We start from the raw sequence: 16,183 nt of genomic DNA, 5'->3' as shown, positions 1-16,183 counted from the left end.
CTTTATATAAAAAAAATTATATCCTCAAATCTGAAGATATGTAAATATTCTTCAATACCTACCTATAATAAGAGGTAAGTGAAAACAATTTACAAAACCTATGGTTGTTAACATTTATGCATAGTTTAGTAATGTAATTAAAGTTTAATATAGCTATAAATAATAATAAAAAAAAAACAATAAAACAGTGTTTCTAATGAATTAATGTAGAGTTCCAATCAGGTGGGCAGTGGTCGACGGCCGGAATGTCGTGCCCGCCGCCCGCCGCCCGGGGTGGTGTTTTGCATACAAAACGAATCTATTTTGAATTTTCAATTATTTTTAAAATAATGCCTATCAAACCGTGTTAGAGAGTAAAAAATTAAATTGATTTTAAATTCAAAGTATTAAAAGTATTACAACTACATTAAAATGATGCTAACATTAAAAGCTTTTATTTAACTTGCTCTGTATGTATGTATGTATGTTGCGGTGGAATTTTGGAACTCAATTTTGAAGTAGATATATTTATTATCTAACCAAGTGTTAAGTTTAAACCAGAGCGGTGCATGTGAACCTAATCATTTTATAATTCTACAAGGATGTTCCTTTGCGTAGCCAAAATAAGAACTAAATACTAATGTCGTAAACCGCCGTACTCAGAGACCTTAAATTACGATTAACCTTCAATTTAATGAAGAGTTTGACAGATAATGTATGGGGCTTATGTCAAAATTTTGAATTAATTACATTTAAGTAATTAATGTTACACTCTGAGTGCGACAGAAAGTGTCACTTGAGAGATAACTGTTTTATTGCAACTAGAGATCGCCCAATGGTCGAAATTCGACCGTTTCAACGACATTAGGACTACAGACTAATACCTTTATTTTATAAAAAAAACCCAATTTTTGGTCAAAAGGGGTACAAAGTTTTTGATCACGTATAAAATTAATATATAGATGCCCTCTTGTAAATGTCATCCAAATGCTACAATATCCTCGTAGGTCTGTAGACGGACGCGGCTAGCACAGTGAGGACGCGGAGTTTGTAGAGTTCCCATGTCCAACTGGAATGGTGCTGGAAGGACCGGGTTTTAGTGGGTAAACCTCGAGAGGGAGTCCCACATACCCCCGCCTCTTCCCCCGAGGGGGTAGGGGATACGTAAACGTGTTTCCTCCTCAACAAAAAAAAAAAAGGTCTGCAGAACAAAGCAAAGCGTCATTTCTTTTAATTAGAAACATTTTTACATGATAAAATGCATACTATTTATTTTGATTATAGCAAGAAGTATCTGTCCTTTGTTCGTCGTTCGTTCACGGACGCCTGTGCGAAATGCCAGTAAAATCGTGATTTTAGGAAGGTCAAGACCGTTTCTACGTCTCTTGTTGCATTGGCACGGCTTTTAATAAAAAGAATAAAAGTTATTTTTTCTTTTGTGGATTTTATCTGGGTCAGAGCTACGTGATGCCAACAGTTTAAAATCAAAATGAAGGAGATTTGAAATCTGAATACTCTATTTTTTTTATATTTCTGCTCTTATTACTTTATCAAAAGTGTGGCGAAAATTTCGATAAAATGATTATACATGGAATGCTATAATTAAGCGTGACGTCTGTTTGAATGTAGGCTTTTATTTAATATCAAATTTACAACAGCAGCCTAACTCTAAATAATGAACACATATACACCCTAAAGTATTAGAACTTAGTTTTGTTACACCTTGTACTACACTACACCTTAACTGGGATAATATGGATAATATTTTAAGCCCTTGTTACACGTAAATTGTGCAAATTCGAAAAATTAAGAAATTATTGATAAATCATTATTGACCTCTTATAAATATCAGTGAAAATTTAAAAGATTATTTATTATTTTTACTAAAATTTTAATATAGTCGTAAAATTAAGACCTAAAATACGATTAATTCGACTAAAGATATTTTGGCGCCTAAATTAAAACGATTAGCGTGTTCTTATCTAGTGTCAATACTTTCTACGGCAACTTGACCAAAACAAGTGCGATATTTGTTATTTATAATGCTGGTTCTGGCAGTCTACTTTCGTTTCTATAGCGGTTCCATGTGAGGTGAACTGAGGTACGCGCCTTATTAGGGTTGCCGACTTTATTTTTAAATATTATAATTACTTAACAATCATAATTATTAATTAGCCTAAAACAAAGATACTTTAAGTTTTGTATTTAGGCACATTGTATTAAAACATACGTCCAAATTGTTCTTAAGGCTGCCTTCACATTACGTCGCAGCACTGCGGCAGCAGCGCTGCAGTCGCACTGCTTGCGACGTAATGTGAAGGCGCTCTTAGAAGTATAAAGTAGAGAACTGCATGGGCGTATATAAGGGGGGTGTCCTGGGGGTCCGGACCCCCCCCATTACTATCAATCTTACTTGTCCAATTTCGACAATAATATATGTACCTCGCCGATTAAAATCGGTGCCGTACATGTATAAAATTTTTTTTTGATTTCCTAAACACGTTGCCTATTTGCTGCTGCGGAACCCTTCATGGGCGATTCCAACTCGCACTTGGCCGCTATTTTACGTTGGGGACCCCCCCTTATCAAACAACAACATTTATTTGAATATATTTATTACAAAATTGTTAAATACACGACCGGTTTCGAAAAAATAATCATCAGGTGTCTTATATTCAAAAATTTTAAATGAGTCTTTAAAAAATCTTTTCAAATGCAAGCACAGCCCTATTGCTGTATTGATAATTAACAAAGTGGCGATATAATTTCACGTGGCCAGTGCGGCAGAACGAAGAAAGCACACCAGACTGTTTCTATCATCTGTCGGACAACATTATATTTTGTGTCGTCTTGTGTATTTATAGTTTTATCTCAAGTTTTCGCAATCAGTGTTTATTAATTGTGCGTTAATAAGTGAAAAAGTTTGTCGGTTTTTACATGTACCTTCTTTTCAGCCTGCTCTATCATTCCATCAAAGCCAACGATTAAGTATAAGATCAATTTAATTTTAATTATTACTGTCGCTATTTCTGTACTCAGTTTTTTTCGACGCTTACTGTTTAGTTTCTGACAATCATTAAAATCTTTCAATTAATCAATTTTTAATGTTTTCGAAATTCGATCTTCAAATGTAAAAGTTGTTTGAATCGAAATATTTGCTATATTAATATGCAAGATTTGTCCATAAGTCACATCATCAAACAATGGGTGTGTACGCGCTTCGCCTTCAGCATCGGCAATAGCGGACCGTTTGCTGTCCTTGATTCTATTGACAATTAGTTATTGGACAATATTCGGCCAAGGTGGACTTTCTTTTGACTGTCGCATCAGCTAATAAATTATGTGAGAAAACTGTGAAAGACTATGTGAAATTCCAAAATGAGTGACGAAGACTGTAAAGTGTATTACGCGAAACGAAATTCAGAAGAAACTATTTATGTGCCCAGTAATAATTATAATAATTCAATTTATAGTAATTACTGCAGTATTTACAGGTAAGTTTTTCTTTTTCACAGCAGTTAGCTTAGTTCACAACAGGTAGATTTAAGTTGGTAGAGATCTTGATGAATTTAGATTTGTGCTTAAACGTTTCCAATTGCCAAATCAAACGTTATAAACAGGTGTTTATTTAATTAAAAACTTTCAAGGCGGTTAAAATGATAGTAAGAATAACATATTAGACGTTATTATCACTATGATATATATTTTTATTCAGAAAGTTTTTTACAAAAATTGATCAAATAATCGTAAATGATATTATATTATGATGACACAGTCGACGCTGACCGTCACAATACGGGCCACTCATACGTTGTGACCTTTAATTCATAATTTCATACCGCTTTCTAATAAATATAATATAGAAAGCTAGTGAGTCAATATCATCATCACCATCAATGATTTGCCTTTAACAGGTCAAAGTATAGTTCCACAAAAACTAGTGATAAATGTAGAGTTTTAGATACTAAGCAGTTTTTATACCTACAAGCCACAAGGTATAACAAGCAAAGTGTTCTCAATGAAGTAAAATAATAGTGCTAGACCACGATATTTAGGCTGAAAATAAATTACAAACGGAACACACCTTTCTGAAAACTAAACTGAAAAAGCCTTCTACATTTATTACTTAAAACTTATAAAACATTGTAGTACCTCATTCTCAAGATACGTGCTATCATTTACGACATCTCGTGTATGTAATATAAAAACTTTACAAATAAACCAACACTTATTATAACAATAATATAAATATTTATTTAAGACATGTATCTTCAAGTTCAGAAGTTAATCTGCTATTTTATGTTAAACTGTGGGAATTAGTGTTAACTTAGAGTATAGACTAATTCACAGTCTATGCTAATATAATATTATGTTATATTTCAAAATTAATGTTTTACTTAGTGTTTGTTCTTGTTGTTCTGTAAGAAGCTTGTACTGTGTATCATTAACTTTTAAAACCCTCTAGAGCTTCTACGGATGACTAAAGTCAAAACATACAAACATACATGTATTGTAAAAAACATATCTATATATATAAAAATGGATTTTCAATTATGTTAGTAACGCTAAAACTCGAAAACGGCTAAACGGATTGGGCTAATTTTAGTCTTAAAATATTCGTAGAAGTCCAGGGAAGGTTTTAAAGAGACACGAAGTTCACCGGGACAGCAAGTATATATAAATAAAAATAATAACAATATGGCATAATATATAGATAAGTTGGAATTGGCATGATAGATAGGTGATGGATAGGTTGGTGCACTCGTTATATTCGTATTAGATCAGCGAGTGGACCGTGCTCGCCTTACGTAAAACTCTGTCACAATATCAATGAAGCAAGAATGTTATGACGAAACCATTATGAAGACAATTGCGAACTTAATTTCATACAAAACTACTTGTTATACTTTAAAACATTGAGGAAAGAGCATTGTTAGTTTTTTTTAAGACTCGTCGTTATCTCGAAATAAACACATTCTTAAAATTATGTTACTGCTCTACTTTATTGACCGAAATAAGAATTTGAGGCCTTAACTGGTTTGGAAAAAAATACAAGAAAACACGTATGTATCGGCCGATAATAATAATAACACGTTTATATGTGGGAGAGCCACGCTTCGGCACGAATGGGCCGGCTCGACCGGAGAAATACCACGTTCTCACAGAAAAACGGCGTGAAACAGCGCTTGCGCTGTGTTTCGCCGAGTGAGTGAGTTTACCGGAGGCCCAATCCCCTACCCTCCCCTGTTCCCTTCCCTACTCTTCCCTATTCCCTCTCAAAAGGCCGGCAACGCACCTGCAGCTCTTTTGATGCTGCTAGTGTCCATGGGCGACGGAAGTTGCTTTCCATCAGGTGACCCGTTTGCTCGTTTGCCCCCCTTTTTTCATAAAAAAAAAAATAACAATAGAGGACACAGGAATCGGAAGAAATCATTACCGTGTGTGGTAAATGCTAAAGATTTCTCGTCAGTCGCGTGTGAAAGTTGTTTTTCTTGGCTTCACAATGACGACAATTAGCGCACTGCACATCGTATATGAAACTATTACTTACTATTTACTACTAAACTATTATTTACTATTAACTATTCACTTTACTATTTTGTCACATTTTTATGTACGAACTATAGCGTTATGGTAGGTAATAAAAGTTAGTTTAGTCAAGGGCTTTAATGTTATCCATTAGAAGTCGTTAAATAGTATTTCTTTTTTAATTTTGTCATATTTAGAATACGAGCACTGAAAAGGGTTTTTAAAATATTAAATAACCCTTAAACATCAAATATATTGCAATAACATTATAAAATCGTATTATAATATTATTACTTATTAGGTATACTTATATGAAATTTAATATTATTTTCCTTTTTTTCAGTCAAAGAACAGTACAAGAAACGAAAGGATGGGACGTGTTCAGAGAATTTCCACCGAAGCAGGACAGTGGGTCCATGGAAACGCAGAAATGTTTAGAATTTACGGTTAGATTATTTAAAGTACTGGCGTACGCAGTTACCTTCATTGTAGTACTCGCATCTGGAGTCATAGCCAAGGGTGCAGTACTCTTTATGACGTCACAGCTCAAAAAAGACAAAAGGCTAGCATATTGTAATAGGAATTTAGGTAAGCCTAAATATTTGCTCATACGCATTGTCAAAATCAAGTCAAGGTAAAGCAAGTAAAATGATTAAAATTATATTTTTCTCTTTCCAGGTAGAGATAAACAATTTGTAGTAACACTGCCAGACGAAGAGCGGGTAGCGTGGATGTGGGTTCTTTTAGCTGCATTTGCGATCCCCGAAATGGGAACTTTGATCCGATCCGTGCGAATATGTTTCTTCAAATCGTCTAAAAGGCCGTCTATGGTTCAATTTGTAGTGGTAAGTTATGTTATTTTTGTCATTAAGTACACATTTTTTTTAATAAAGCAAATATAGGTCTACCAGAATCTGATGGCAAAAAGTGAGAAAATAAATTGCCTCTAGCATACCGGGGTAATCGGAATAAAACATTTTGATCCTTTATTCCTTATAGCGGCTTATTCTGTGTGTGAAACATGCAAATATAAAAAAAATATCCAATGATCAAGGATATTTTTTGTAAATCTGCCATCAGCCATCAGATTCTGGTAGACCTATAATAATAATAAAGATTTATTTAATTCCATACAAGTTAATACATATTTTAAGGTGGACCTATACATATTATTATTATTCATAGCCACAGTGTCCCACTGCTGGACAAAGATTTAATTTCCACAGTTCTTGATTAGTAACATGTCATACTTAAGAATTAAATTTTGTTTCAGGTTTTTATATCAGAATCATTACACACTATAGGACTTGCACTATTATTCTTCAAAGTCCTTCCCGAACTGGACGTGGTCAAAGGTGCGATGATAACGAACTGTCTCTGCATTGTGCCGGCTATATTAGGCCTGCTGTCGCGAAACTCTCGCGACTCAAAAAGGTTTATCAAAGTTATCGTGGACATGGTTGCCATTGTCGCTCAAGTCACCGGATTTATAGTGTGGCCTCTTTCGGAGAATAAGCCTGTTTTATGGCTAATACCCATTTCCTCTTTATGCATCTCCATAGGATGGTGGGAAAATTATGTGACGCGTCGGAGTCCTATTGGTAAGCTGCGTGTTTTGTTTTTCTTTAGATATACGTATTTGCAACGGAATCTTTCGATAAAATATATACTTTTTATGTTTATTTCGTGAGATTGTTTAAGTACCCAATGTTTGTTCTTTTTCCAGGTTTAATCAAATCATTGGCTCGGCTGAAAGAAGAACTAAATGTCTGCCGTTACAACATCTATAGAGTTATGTCAGTGTGGAAAATCATCTTGTTTCTAGTCTGTATTTTGTTTAGTATTTGGGTGGATGGTGATGATCCAGCCATGTTTTTCCAACTGTTCAATCCTGGTTTCGGACCCCATAACATTGTCGTTGAAGAAGTAAGTTACAATTCGTTAATTTTTATTTAAATAATTATAGCTATATTATTACCTCGATCGTGGGAAAACCAGACACAATGCTATTCAATTGTTATCGCGGTCGCCGGTGGCCGCTTGGAGCTTAAGGCGTTATGGGCTATGGCCATGTTATGGCGCACTTGCCGGGGTGGCGCACTTTGCCATACTATGTATAGTTTGAATTCCGTTTTATTACATAATTTAGAATGTCTACAATTTTTTTTCTCAATTTCCAGGTCCAAATTCAACTCGGTGGAACTCTAATTCCTGACCTCGCCAATGCAACTTTGACCGGAGACTCTGTTGAAGTAGCATCAGTATACAAATCGGCAACTTACGTGTTACTAATCCAAGTTTTTGCAGCTTACTTATGTTACATATTCGGAAAGTTCGCTTGCAAAATTCTCATTCAAGGCTTCAGTTACGCTTTCCCCATTAATTTGGTAATACCTTTGGTAGTTAACTTTTTGATAGCTGCGTGTGGATTAAGAAATGGCGACACTTGTATATTCCATGGAACCATTCCGGATTACTTATTCTTTGAAAGTCCTTCAGGTAGAGTATCTACTATTTATTTTATTACATTTAATTACATAAATCAGATATCTCAAGGACACAAATTCCGAAATACATGTTTTAATTTAAAAAAACACAATTTAATTATTGAATAATAATTGTATTACTACTTATACTTTTTCAGTGTTCACGTTAAGCGACTTTATAACCCGTCAAATGGCATGGATCTGGTTGCTTTGGCTACTTTCGCAAACATGGATTACCATCCACATATGGATTCCCAAGGCCGAACGTTTGGCTTCCACCGAAAAATTATTCATTTTACCCATGTACAACGGACTTCTGATTGATCAAAGCATGGCACTTAACCGCAAGAGAGACGATCAAAAAGATGTCAAAACTGAGGTAACGTAACCAAACCACAAGACTTCTAATAATTGTGTTTCCAAATATTGACTCCCGATTTAGGAATTGACTCCTTCATTGCCTTATGGATGCAGACTGCGGAAAATTTAATAAGTATTCAATCTGTGAAATTTAACCACATACATTTTTAATTTCAGGATCTTGCAGAAATAGAAAAAGAAAAGGGCGATGAGTATTACGAAACGATCTCTGTTCATACTGACAACACTGGTACTTCTCCCAAAGCTATAAAGTCTTCGGATCAGATCACCAGAATATACGCTTGCGCTACTATGTGGCACGAGACTAAAGACGAGATGATGGAGTTCTTGAAATCTATTTTACGCCTGGACGAAGATCAGTGCGCACGGCGAGTGGCTCAAAAGTATTTACGGGTTGTTGATCCTGATTACTACGAATTCGAAAGTAAGAATATTTGTATTAAAATATACGTTAGAAAGTAACCCTTTTTCTTGTGCGTCCAAAATATTAACGAACATTTTTACAAAATTCGATATCTGCATCGGATTTTTTTGTTGTACTAAACTTGCACGAGACGTGGCGAAGAAAAATAAGCACAGCAAATGACAATTGTAATTTATTGTCCTAGTATTGTCAGATAATTCTAACGTTAATTGTATTAATAATTTTCAGCGCACATATTCTTGGACGACGCTTTTGAAATATCCGACCACAGCGACGACGATTCTCAGGTGAACCGCTTCGTGAAACTTCTTGTGGATACTATCGACGAGGCCGCTTCCGAGGTCCATCAGACCATCATTCGTGTGAGGCCACCGAAGAAATTCCCAGCACCATACGGAGGAAGATTGACATGGGTGCTGCCAGGAAAAACTAAAATGATCTGTCACTTGAAGGATAAGGCAAAGATTCGTCACAGAAAACGATGGTCTCAGGTATTGATGTAAACATTTTATGCCCTTGTAGGCATGCCGCAGCGGGACGAGTCACATTTTTCATGCACTGCTTATGGTCTGTCAAGCACTAGGTCATAAAACTTATAAGTATGAAAAAATCGGCCTTTTCATACTTATAAGTTTTATGACCTTTATTCTTACCTACGAATAATAAAAACTAAGGAAGAGTAACTCCGTCAAAAAAAGTGCACCAAGAGTAGATTCTTACCCTTTCTCTATGGAGAAGCGTTACAATATACTTACACTGGTGGTTATTTTCTAGGTGATGTACATGTACTACCTTCTGGGTCACCGTCTCATGGAGCTACCGATATCAGTGGACCGAAAGGAGGTGATGGCTGAAAACACGTTCCTACTAACCCTCGACGGAGACATTGATTTCCAACCGCACGCTGTCAGACTGCTTATTGACTTGATGAAGAAAAACAAGAACTTAGGTGCCGCTTGTGGACGTATTCACCCCGTTGGCACAGGTAATGTTAGGAACTACACAAACTTTAGAAAGTATGTAGGTATAGCTTGGCAAAAAAAAGTAGACGCTGTACACAATTTTGAAATCACATAAAATATGAAAACCTTATTAAATCGAGATAAAAATGTGCAAGGTGATAATATTTAAAGTGTTTAAGCGTTTTTTTGTGGACATACAAAGAGAAGACACCACCTTTTGAGCGTGATTACGTTTGGAAAATTTTGTACTGCGTCTATTCTTTCTTCACAGACTGTATGATGTTATATTATTTGGCATGCCACTACCCACAGCCATTAATAAAATAATAATTAAATATTAAATTATTGCGCATTTCAGGGCCCATGGTGTGGTATCAAATGTTCGAATACGCTATTGGTCATTGGCTGCAAAAGGCTACCGAACACATGATTGGCTGCGTACTTTGTAGTCCTGGATGCTTCTCTCTCTTTAGAGGAAAGGCTTTGATGGACGACAACGTTATGAAGAAATATACTCTACGATCAGACGAAGCTAGGCATTATGTACAGTACGATCAAGGTATGGAATATATTTTTCAAATTTCAATCAAACTGATTAAAAAAATATACTCTAAATACGCAAATATATGTCAATGAAATTCAATATAAGTCAAGTAGCTTATTGTGGAAAGAGGTAGATAATAAGGTGGCTTAATATTAGACGAGTTTTTTCTAAAAGCTTCAGCTTTCGGCCTAAATATTATTCAAAATTATATACTGCAGTAATGGTGAACGGACTTTTACTCGCGCATTACCGTTTTAATTAATGTCTTGTGTAAGTTCCGACGTTTTTACACAAATCAGTTGCATGCTCATGTATGCAAATTATAACGCAACTCATAATTATATGCGCAAAAAGTGGCTTCAAAAATACTGTAATAAGTACGCAATATGACACGATTTATGTTACCCTTGCAGGTGAAGATCGATGGCTTTGTACTTTGCTACTGCAGCGTGGTTACCGAGTAGAATATTCAGCTGCCTCCGATGCCTACACCCATTGCCCCGAAGGTTTCAACGAGTTTTACAATCAACGTCGTCGTTGGGTACCCTCTACCATCGCTAACATTATGGACTTGCTCGCTGATTACAAACACACCATCAAAATCAACGATAATATCTCCTCGCCTTACATCGCTTATCAGGTGAAGCTATTAAGTACTAGAGATTTTTTTCTATCAAACATTAATTATTTGTTGTAATGATATAATCTAACACACTTTGCTTTTTCAGATGATGTTGATGGGAGGTACTATCTTGGGACCTGGTACTATATTCCTTATGTTGGTGGGTGCTTTCGTGGCCGCCTTCAGAATCGACAATTGGACCTCTTTCGAATACAACTTGTACCCTATCGCGCTGTTTATGTTCGTTTGTTTTACGATGAAATCAGAATATCAGGTAATGTTTGTCCAAATACAAACTAATTAACAATTTCTTGTTTTACAACCATCTCCTACTTCTTGACTTTAATATGTTTTCAGTTATTGGTGGCACAAATATTATCAACGGCGTACGCTATGATAATGATGGCTGTAATCGTCGGTACTGCCCTCCAATTGGGCGAGGACGGTATAGGTTCACCGTCTGCTATATTCTTGATATCACTATCAGGCTCCTTCTTTATAGCAGCATGTCTCCATCCGCAAGAGTTTTGGTGTATAGTACCGGGTATTATTTATCTGCTGTCGATCCCATCTATGTACTTGCTGTTGATTTTGTATTCTATCATCAACTTGAACGTCGTATCTTGGGGTACGAGAGAAGTGCAAACTAAGAAAACGAAAAAGGTGAGAATTTTTTAAACAATATCCGTGTCTAAAAGAAGAGAGAAACTTTATCAAACAATTTATCTTGCAGGAAATTGAACAAGAGAAAAAGGACGCAGAGGAGGCAAAGAAAAAGGCGAAGCAGAGTTCCTTGTTAGGTTTCCTACAAGGAGTAAATAGTAATGAAGAAGAAGGATCAATCGAGTTTTCTTTTGCTGGCTTGTTCAAGTGTTTATTATGCACACATCCTAAAGGAAACGAAGAAAAAGTACAACTTTTACACATCGCGACAACATTGAATAAATTGGAGAAGAAAATTGATAACATGGAAAAGTATGAACATGCTCATTCTTATGTTCAAAATCTAGATATTAATAAAAAAAAAAATTAAAATTAACATTTAATTATATTTTCTAGGATCGTCGATCCACATGCTCAAACACGAGGAAGAAAATTATCATTGGGATTAAGAGGAAGTACCAATGGAGATGCTCTGAATACCGTAGCGGAGGGTGAAGAGGACGATCATGATTCTGAATCTGAGACTGATACTCTATCTACATCACCTAGAGTGAGCTAAGAATCAAAACATTTAAGCATTTAGTTTGAACTTCGTGTGCTAAATACAGTAATATTATTTGACTTATTTTATTTTTTTGCACTGTTGCAGGAAAAAAGAGACGATCTTATTAACCCTTACTGGATAGAGGACCCCGATTTAAAGAAGGGAGAAGTTGACTTTTTAACCCCAGCGGAATTATCATTCTGGAAAGATTTAATCGATAAATATTTATATCCTATCGACGCAAACAAGGAAGAACAGGTAATATAAAACGGCAGGCATATTGCTAAAATAATTGGCTTAAAACAACTAAATACTTATCTGAATTTAGTTCATTTTAATAGCTACATTTTTAAATTTTCACTAGGATCCACCCTTTGGATTCTTTATCTAATGCCCTTTGCCTTACAGGTTTCTCCCAATATACCATTTGAATATCCTAAAATGTAATTAATGTTTTAATGTTCGCAAATTTTAGGCACGTATTTCCAGGGATTTGAAAGAACTGAGAGATTCTTCCGTTTTTTCATTCTTTATGATCAATGCACTTTTTGTCCTTATTGTGTTTTTGCTACAATTAAATAAAGACAACCTTCACATTAAGTGGCCTTTCGGAGTAAAAACTAACATAACTTATGACGAGGTTTCGCAAGAGGTAATGTGGGAAAATACTGTGTACCAGTATTGGCTTTCAATGATGACCTGGGATCACGACTCTTGCAACACAACCTCGTTACTTACATAGGTCCATAGCGAGTCAAAATCTTGGTCACTGTTGAACGTCGATACTATTAATGCTTTCTTTTGTGTAATTTTACAGGCTCGAATTGCAAGTGATTTGTTAGAGCTTCGCAATAAGTCAGTTTTTGCATTTGTTATGTTCAATGCTTTATTTATATTGATAGTGTTTTTATTGCAACTCAACAAAGATCAACTCCACGTGATTTGGCCTTTGGGGGTAAAGACGAACATTACGTACGTCGAGGAGACAGGCGAGGTATAAGCCATTACAAATTAAGTGTGTTACTTCACAAACTTAACGACCTTCTTCTAACCGGTCTCTCTTGGGAGGGCACACCAGCATGGATGTCCCAGACCTTCACACCGAGGACTTAACTTGGTTGTCACTTAATTACATCACCTGAATTAATACCCAACCTCGAGGAGTTCCTACACCCTGTGACGTTATGTGGTCAATTAATATTTAATGTGTTGAATGGGCACTTTATAATATACACCTATAATAATGCACCCCCGAATTCCTGAGTTTATTTTACGAGGTGGTGGAGTTTCTTCTATTAAATTTCTTCTATCGGTTTAACAGACACTGGCATTCTTCCTATGTTTAAGACTTAAGATAAGAAATGCAACACAAATGTTTTACGCGTAAAATATTTAAGTTACGTTCACCAAAAATTTTTGGGATAAAACTTTTCTTCACTTAACTAGACTTATTTTCTTCATAATCATATTAAGCTAATTAGGTTTAATTAAATGATTTAAGTACTTTTGTTCATTGATATCACAAGCGCTTTTTGTTTATGTTTGCTGTATTTTTTTATTTTGCTTATATTTTATATTAAATAATATACTTAATCAGTTTCAATGTGATATACATTTTTAATTTGTTTATTGGCTTACGTAAAGGGGGATGGTTCTCTCCTTTCGGCCGACAATCAGTAATAGTGTTTTGTGTTTTAGGTCCTTGTATCGAAAGAATATCTACAATTGGAACCTATCGGTTTAGTTTTTGTATTCTTCTTCGCCTTGATTCTGGTAATCCAGTTCACTGCGATGATGTTCCATAGATTTGGAACCCTTTCGCACATATTAGCATCAACAGAACTGAACTGGTTCTGTCCCAAGAAGGTATGATTTTTTTAATAAAGCCCGGGCAAAGAGTACTTATTTTCGTACATTAACCTATCACTGCTGTTTTTTCACTCGTGTACGGGAAACGCGCAAGAAATATATTCTGTGTGCGCTCTGTGATTTTTATAAAAGTCGATTAAATGGATTTGTATATAAATATTTTTATACACTGTCTTTATATACTATGTTCTGTTTCAGTCCGATGACTTATCTCAAGATGCTCTACTCGATAAGAATGCAATAGCAATAGTAAAGGATCTGCAAAAACTGAATGGGTTGGATGACGATTATGATAACGATTCAGGATCTGGTCCACAAAATGTAGGGCGCAGGAAAACTATACATAACCTGGAGAAGGCCAGGCAAAAGAAGAGGAATATCGGAACTCTTGACGTGGCATTCAAGAAACGTTTCTTCAATATGAATGCCAACGATGGCCCAGGTAAATAAAAAACTGTGAGAATTCTTTTGAAGGAGATTATTTCTTATTTACTAACTTTTGCTTTACCAGATATTGCGCGCTTTATTGCACCGAAACTCATTTAGCACGTAGAAACCACATTCAAGACAAAACATATCTCCATACATCATACATCCCATATCTCCATACATCATATATACTCCATACATCGTATATCAGAGAAGTTGATTCCTATGCAGATGGCGGACCTAAGTAATTGCCTAACCTAAACGCGTCCAGCGTTAAGTCAAATTCGTCCGACCGATCACAGCTAACATTGAATTGACATAAGCCGACCAAACGACGTAGGTCTGTCAACTGCCTAGGAATCAATTTCCTCGATGGTACATCAAATTCAGTTGAGGGGTTTAGAGTACAGATATATACAACAGACAGACACTTTCGTATTTATGATATTAGATTTTGCCAGGCTATTTGTTACTCAAAACTCACACCAGGAACATGATTCAGATGATTCAGAGACATCAATTTCCAGGAACTCCAGTTCTGAATCGGAAGATGACTTTGAGAAGAGAGACCCTGAAAGCTTTGGAGACCAGGAGGAATTCCGTGATGGCTGAACGAAGGAAATCGCAGATGCAGACACTCGGTGCTAACAATGAATATGGCGTTACGGGAATGGTAATAACTTTAAAACTTTTTATACACATGCTAATAAAAATATTTAAAAAGCGAATACAAGCTGGTCTATCAAATTGTCTTTGTCTTGTAGCTGTCAGTGGTGTTGTATAGTTAACGCACCGTAAATACCTTTATTAGGCTCCGTTTCCACCGGAGCTGAGCTATGCTGTGTTGCGAGGAATGTGTTTTACAAGAACCAATAGAATCGTTGCGCTGAGCATTGTCAGGCAAATGAAGTGTTTCTATTGGTTCTCAAAAACACATTCCTCGCAACGCAGCTTAGCTCAGCTCCGGTGGAAACGCAGCCTAAGAGGGTTGAATAAGATAGTTAATATGTTGTCCTAATGGCATGTTTGTTAAAATCAAATTAATTAAACCATCTCATTTCAGTTAAATAACAATCACGGCGTAGTTCCGAGGCACCGCACTTCTACCGCCAACATTTCAGTCAAAGATGTGTTCGCTGAGCCCAACGGGGGAATGGTCAACAGGGCATATGAAGCCTCACTAGGGGACGAAGACGACAGCAACTCTATGAGATTACAACCACGAACAAACCAAGTCTCATTCCAGAGATTCTAATGAAACATGATTGTTGCCAAAATTATGAGACAGCTAGTTATAAGCAACTGTAGATACTCATTTTGATAAGTAGGTACTTAGTTAATATTGTAAAATTTACCTTGACAATTTCCTAAAGAATTAGGTATGTACTTGTGATATTTTTAACTTTCTTGAGAAGCTACAAGTATTCATAAGCATAAGCTTTTCTGTGTATTTATTTATTTTGAATACGAATTTACACTGCCATTAATAATGACTTACTTTTTAATTTTAAGATGACTTTCACAATTTTTCCGTCCAATCTGTATTGATAATAATAATTAAGTTTATTTACGTAAAAAAAAATTACTGCCACAGAGCATTTTTTACCTTTTGTAATATAAGACTACTAGTTCAATAAAGAAATATTTTAATATGAATAAAATTGTTTTATTATTACCTACTTACTCACTTTCTAGTTGCTGTCATTGACACTCGAGAAGATCAACCTCCACTCGTTTAAAACCCAAATGTC

At 35.6% G+C, this 16,183-nt stretch overlaps 1 protein-coding gene across 2 annotated transcripts in view; it reads left to right on the top strand.

Annotated features, from left to right (window-relative positions):
- Positions 1-15,946, top strand: part of LOC121731107 (chitin synthase chs-2) — a 33,716-nt gene extending 17,770 nt beyond the window's left edge. The window contains exons 3-23 of one of the 2 annotated variants that reach the window (XM_042120460.1): positions 5,852-6,096; positions 6,187-6,353; positions 6,782-7,109; positions 7,235-7,434; positions 7,689-8,007; positions 8,153-8,373; positions 8,532-8,799; positions 9,028-9,290; positions 9,574-9,779; positions 10,115-10,320; positions 10,719-10,945; positions 11,034-11,201; positions 11,285-11,590; positions 11,661-11,902; positions 11,987-12,140; positions 12,240-12,392; positions 12,610-12,786; positions 13,833-14,000; positions 14,202-14,445; positions 14,960-15,105; positions 15,496-15,946. In XM_042120460.1, the coding sequence (XP_041976394.1) occupies positions 5,852-6,096; positions 6,187-6,353; positions 6,782-7,109; positions 7,235-7,434; positions 7,689-8,007; positions 8,153-8,373; positions 8,532-8,799; positions 9,028-9,290; positions 9,574-9,779; positions 10,115-10,320; positions 10,719-10,945; positions 11,034-11,201; positions 11,285-11,590; positions 11,661-11,902; positions 11,987-12,140; positions 12,240-12,392; positions 12,610-12,786; positions 13,833-14,000; positions 14,202-14,445; positions 14,960-15,105; positions 15,496-15,687 (4,600 nt within the window). In that variant the 3' untranslated portion in view covers positions 15,688-15,946. Of the gene's footprint in view, positions 1-5,851; positions 6,097-6,186; positions 6,354-6,781; positions 7,110-7,234; positions 7,435-7,688; positions 8,008-8,152; positions 8,374-8,531; positions 8,800-9,027; positions 9,291-9,573; positions 9,785-10,114; positions 10,321-10,718; positions 10,946-11,033; positions 11,202-11,284; positions 11,591-11,660; positions 11,903-11,986; positions 12,141-12,239; positions 12,393-12,609; positions 12,787-12,951; positions 13,129-13,832; positions 14,001-14,201; positions 14,446-14,959; positions 15,106-15,495 lie in introns of both variants that reach the window. The other variant, XM_042120453.1, reaches the window with a different exon arrangement.
- The last annotated feature ends 237 nt before the right edge of the window (positions 15,947-16,183 follow it).

Source organism: Aricia agestis, chromosome 1 (genome assembly GCF_905147365.1).
Source record: "Aricia agestis chromosome 1, ilAriAges1.1, whole genome shotgun sequence".
NCBI classification, from domain to species: Eukaryota; Metazoa; Arthropoda; class Insecta; order Lepidoptera; family Lycaenidae; genus Aricia; species Aricia agestis.
Note: the sequence above shows the minus strand (reverse complement) of the source record. Positions and strands in the feature narration are given on the sequence as shown.